The following is a 5,000-nucleotide window of genomic DNA, read 5'->3' as shown; positions in this document are numbered from 1 at the left end:
GCGTATGTGTGTGTGTGTCCGTTATCTGCACCATGGAGAGGTGACGTGAGCTACAGTTAATCAGAACGGAGCACTGACAGCGGTAGTTTCACTTCTACTTTAGTTCGAAGTTTGTTGAAAACTCCCCCTCCCCCTCCCCCCCACCCCCCACCTGTTTCCCTCACCATCCCTCCCTCCCTCCCTCCTCCCTTCTTCCTCCACCATCAGTCTGTTTACTCCTCCAGACAGCAACTCTTTCCGCCAATTCTCCCCCGCTGAAATTTAATTACCAGCCAACAGAGCGCCGAGTGTGGAGCACGGCCGCAGAGAGAGAGAGAGAGAGAGAGAGAGAGAGGGAGAGAGAGAGGGAGGCATAAACATAATTCTTTATTAATGATAGCCTGAGATGTGCCTTCGCCACAGAGTGACATGCATTCTAATGGTCTCCTGATGAAATACCACCCAGCTACCATGCACACGCGCGGACGAGCGTACGGACACACACACACACACACACACACACACACACACACACACACACACACACACACACACACACACACACACACACACACACACACACACACACACACACACACACACACACACACACACACACACACACACACACACACACACACACACACACACACACACACACACGCACCGGCAACCAAATTACATCCCGTCTCAGACCCCCACTTTTCATTTAGGCCCTGATTTGAATGTTAATCCTGTCCCTGTCTTCACCCCCCTACCCCCCAGTTCACACCCGTATATAGACATCTCTGTCTCGACAAACAGGCCGGGCTTCAGGGCCGACGGGGTGGGCGACTGTGTGATTAACACAAACTAGGTGTGCTCAAATATGGCCTTTTTAATCCTAATCTAATTACACTGAGCTGTCACGCTGACCACAGGACATCGCTTTCTCTCTCTCTCCAGTGTCATTATATGACTGACTGGGGGTTTTGAACCCGCGTCGCCTGCATCTGTCACAAGACTGCGGTAGCCCGCTGAGCCGAAGACTTGACATTAGCTTAAGGAGCTAAAAAAGTGTGTGTTCTCTCAGTCAAGGTTACTCAAATGCATTACACTGAATGTGCGTGTGTGCATTTGTGTGCGTCCATGCATGTGTCCGTGCATGCATCCGTCTGTCTTTGCGGCCCTGCATGCTGAGCGCGCGCGCGTGTGTGTGTGTGTGTGTGTGATCGCTGTAGCTACATCACAATATACAGTAAGAGAGGGAGACAAGGCTGTTGTGACAGCCGTTCTGTCTGACAGTCTCGAGCACCATCCTCTAAGCTCTTAACACACAGACACAGAGGAAACTCTGTCAGACAAGATCGACACTGAGGGTCTCTGTAGGGAGACAACTAAACCCATCAAAGGAAGAGAGGATAGGAGAAGAGGAGGAGGAGGTGAGGAGAGGATGGGAGGAGGAGGAGATGAGGAGAGGAGAAGAGGGATTCCTCTGCCAGTTGTACTCGGAGAATATTGATTCTGTGTCTTAACAGTCTTATTAACAGCTTTATTAACAGATATAACTGAATAAATGATCAGGAACTGTGATCACAAGTACTACAAGATAAAAAAAAAAAAAAACATATCCTGTGAAAGATAATTTAAATTGAAATACGCACCGCTTATCTGGTAAGAGGAGCTCTCCTAATGAACAGAGAGAGGCAGCAGCTGTGTCTCTTCCTCTAGGTTCAAACCCCTTCACAGGGAGAACAGAGACTTGTTCCAGGACTCTACAAAACATCTCACCTTTACACCGCCAGTCCCTCATCCATACCCCACTCTGCTCACCTGACTGGGTTAGAGGTAGGACTAGGGCTAGGGCTAGGGCTAGGGCTAGGGCTAGGGCTAGGGCTAAGGGAACCCCTTCCAAGAAGAAGACAGAAACTGAGCCATAGTCCACCCTGCTCACCTGATCAGCTGTCCAAAACTGACTCCACTCCCTGATATGGGTTATTGACTATGGATACAACCCACTGATCCATAAACAAAAATGCCAATAGATACAACCTGAAACATCGCTAAACAGCATCAGGGAGGCTGGAAGAGGTAGGAAAATCAGAGGACTTTTGGCTATAATGCATGGAATGGAATGAGGAACGGTATCAAACAGCAGCCTCCCCTGCTATATGTGACATGTACATAATCAGTGTTGGAAACAACATTACAGAAACCCAGATCAGAACCTCGCCCCGTCCCCATCCCCGTCCCATTCCCGCCCCCCTGCTCACCTGACCGCGCCGTCTTGATGTTGACCGACTGGAAGCCCCCGTTGAGTGCTGACGTGTCGATAATGTCAGAGTCGAAGTCGCGGTGGGTCTTGCGGTAGACGAACAGAGCCACGATGACAGAGATGACCAGACACATGATCACGGCGATGACCACGCCCACGTAGAGAGCCACGTCATCCGTGCTGGGTGCCGCTGGAGAGGGGGGAGGGAGGGGAGAGAGGGGGAGAGAGGGAGAGAGAGGGTTAGAACTGTGCATAGAAGAGACAGGGTGAAGACACCTGAGAGAGAGAGAGAGAGAGAGAGAGAGAGAGGGAGAGAGAGTGAGAGGGACAGAGAGAGTGAGAGCCAGGGGACAGAGACAGACAGGGGGACAGAGAGAGTGAGAGGGACAGGGGACAGAGACAGACAGGGAGACAGAGAGAGTGAGAGACAGAGAGAGGGACAGAGAGAGACAGGGAGACAGAGAGTGAGAGGGACAGGGGACAGAGACAGACAGGGAGACAGAGAGAGTGAGAGACAGAGAGAGGGACAGAGAGAGACAGGGAGACAGAGAGTGAGAGGGACAGGGGACAGAGACAGACAGGGGGACAGAGAGAGTGAGAGGAACAGGGGACAGACACAAAGAGACTTTGGAGTTAAACAGGCCTAGCGTTTCTCAACCTTAAGTTTGTGGACCAACACTAGAAGTTGGGATGTTGCTTCCAGATGGTTGGATTTAAATGTAGTCAGTTCAAACGTAGTACGTAGTGTCAAGTACGAGCGTATATGTATAGTTCATATACATGCATCTGGCTGCTTCTTAGGACAATACATGCTGAGACACAGACAAACACACCTCACTGTCACATAGATAATTACATTAACTGGGCCACACACACAGATGCACACGCACACGCAGACACAGACAACACACACACACACACACACACACACACACACACACACACACACACACACACACACACCCCCCAAACTGGCCCGAGCTGCTACAGGCTAACAGTCACATTACTAGCCACAAAATGACAGGATGAGTTCTATTTCAAACAAAAGTTAGAACAAGTAGTATATGCTAATTCAGATAGACCACACACACACACACCTTTCATAGACGACATGAGTGCTATATTTAATGAATCTAGTAACTATTTCATGAGATCCCTGACATCTTTCTGCAATTTGACTGAAAATTTAATAGGGCCCTAAAAAGAACAATGGTGAAATTTTCATACAGGCATTTTATATAATCCAGAGACTGAGCCATGAAGTTTTAATTGAAGGGGTGACAAAGCAGCTAACTAAAGGAGTAAAGAGACTCTAAGGGGCAGGGAGGAGAGCAAGGACCGGAATAGACGGCAACGGAGTTGTACCACATCAATGACGAAAAACAGCCCACACACCACACACACATTGACGTATACATACAGACGCACGCACGCACGTACACACACACACACACACACACACACACACACACAGTACATATATACTGTAAATATGTGCACATACTCACGTACGCAAGCACACGTGCACACATACGCATGCACGCACACACGCACGCACGCACGCACACACAATATGCTGATTTGCTAACCTTTCAAACACTTTGCCTTGCCTTTGCAACACTTTGCTTGCACATCCGTTGCGCTGTATTCAGCGGTGAGGGGATCTGTCTTTCAGTGGTTGGGACGAAGACAAGGAGGCAAAAACGTGCTCCTCAGACCTGTCACCTCCCTGTCACTCACATCTGGCTCCGTGTGAGAGGCAGTTAAGAGGCTTTTCCTCACATTCATTTCCTCACAACATTTTTGTGTGACTCATCAGATTTAGAAAGAGCTTATTCATGTCCCTTCATCACTAAGAAGTTGTGAAGAGCTTGAGCTTAATTCTGTGAACTATGCACACACGCACACACGCACACACACACACACACACATACATTTGGGCTTTACACATTACAGGGCCGACATGAACCATACTGTGCTGGCTTGGATATTTTCCTTTCACATTGTCCCTTTAAGCACTGTTACAGCAACTACGGTGGATGCCTAAGCAAGCTAGCCCAGTACAGCTCACCTTGGCTCAGCTCATCTCGGCTCAGATCATCATGGCGCTCTAGTGTGGATTAGGATTATATGGATATTCATACTGAATACTCTTTAATAACAGGGAACCGGTCCAAACATACAGATTACATCATTCGGCCACTAGAGGGCCCTATTAACCACACACTCACCTGAGGAGGAGACGAATGCAGTCCCTGGATACTGGTCACAGGTCAGTTTGGCACAGTAGCTACTCTCCAGGGGAGGCTGGTGGAGGTAGAAATCAGAGGACGGTCTCATTGTAATGCATGGAACAGAATGGATAGAACGGAATGAGGAATGGTATCAAACCATGTATGGTGGTTTGATACCATTCCTCATTCCGTTCTATCCATTACAATGAGCCCGTCCTGCGATTTCTACCGCCACCAGCCTCCCCTGATACTCTCTGATATCTAAGGTCAGGATTCAGGGAGGGAGAGCTGATCCTAGATCTGTACTGAAGAGGCCTGTGAGGTCCTAATGGCTGCTCTTCACTGTGGTCTATTCTCAACAGGGGAGGCTGGTGGAGGTAGACATCAGAGGACGGGCTCATTGCAATGCATGGAACGGAATCAGGAATGGTATCAAACCATCACACGTGCTTGATACCATTCCTTATTCCGTTCCATGCATTACAATGAGCCCTTCCTCCGATGTCTACCTCCACCAGCCTCCCCTGGTCTAT

At 49.0% G+C, this 5,000-nt stretch overlaps 1 protein-coding gene across 1 annotated transcript in view; it reads right to left on the bottom strand.

Annotated features, from left to right (window-relative positions):
• The window catches only part of unc5ca (unc-5 netrin receptor Ca), a gene marked incomplete at its 5' end in the record, with an annotated part of 56,083 nt that overhangs the window by 17,851 nt on the left and 33,232 nt on the right, over nucleotides 1-5,000 (bottom strand). Inside the window, one exon of the mRNA XM_083673955.1 lies at nucleotides 2,232-2,423. Coding sequence (XP_083530081.1) covers nucleotides 2,232-2,423 — 192 coding nt within the window. The remainder of the gene's footprint in view (nucleotides 1-2,231; nucleotides 2,424-5,000) is intronic.

The sequence above is a fragment of the Argentina silus genome (assembly GCF_951799395.1).
Source record: "Argentina silus genome assembly, chromosome: 7".
NCBI lineage: Eukaryota > Metazoa > Chordata > Actinopteri > Argentiniformes > Argentinidae > Argentina > Argentina silus.
Note: the sequence above shows the minus strand (reverse complement) of the source record. Positions and strands in the feature narration are given on the sequence as shown.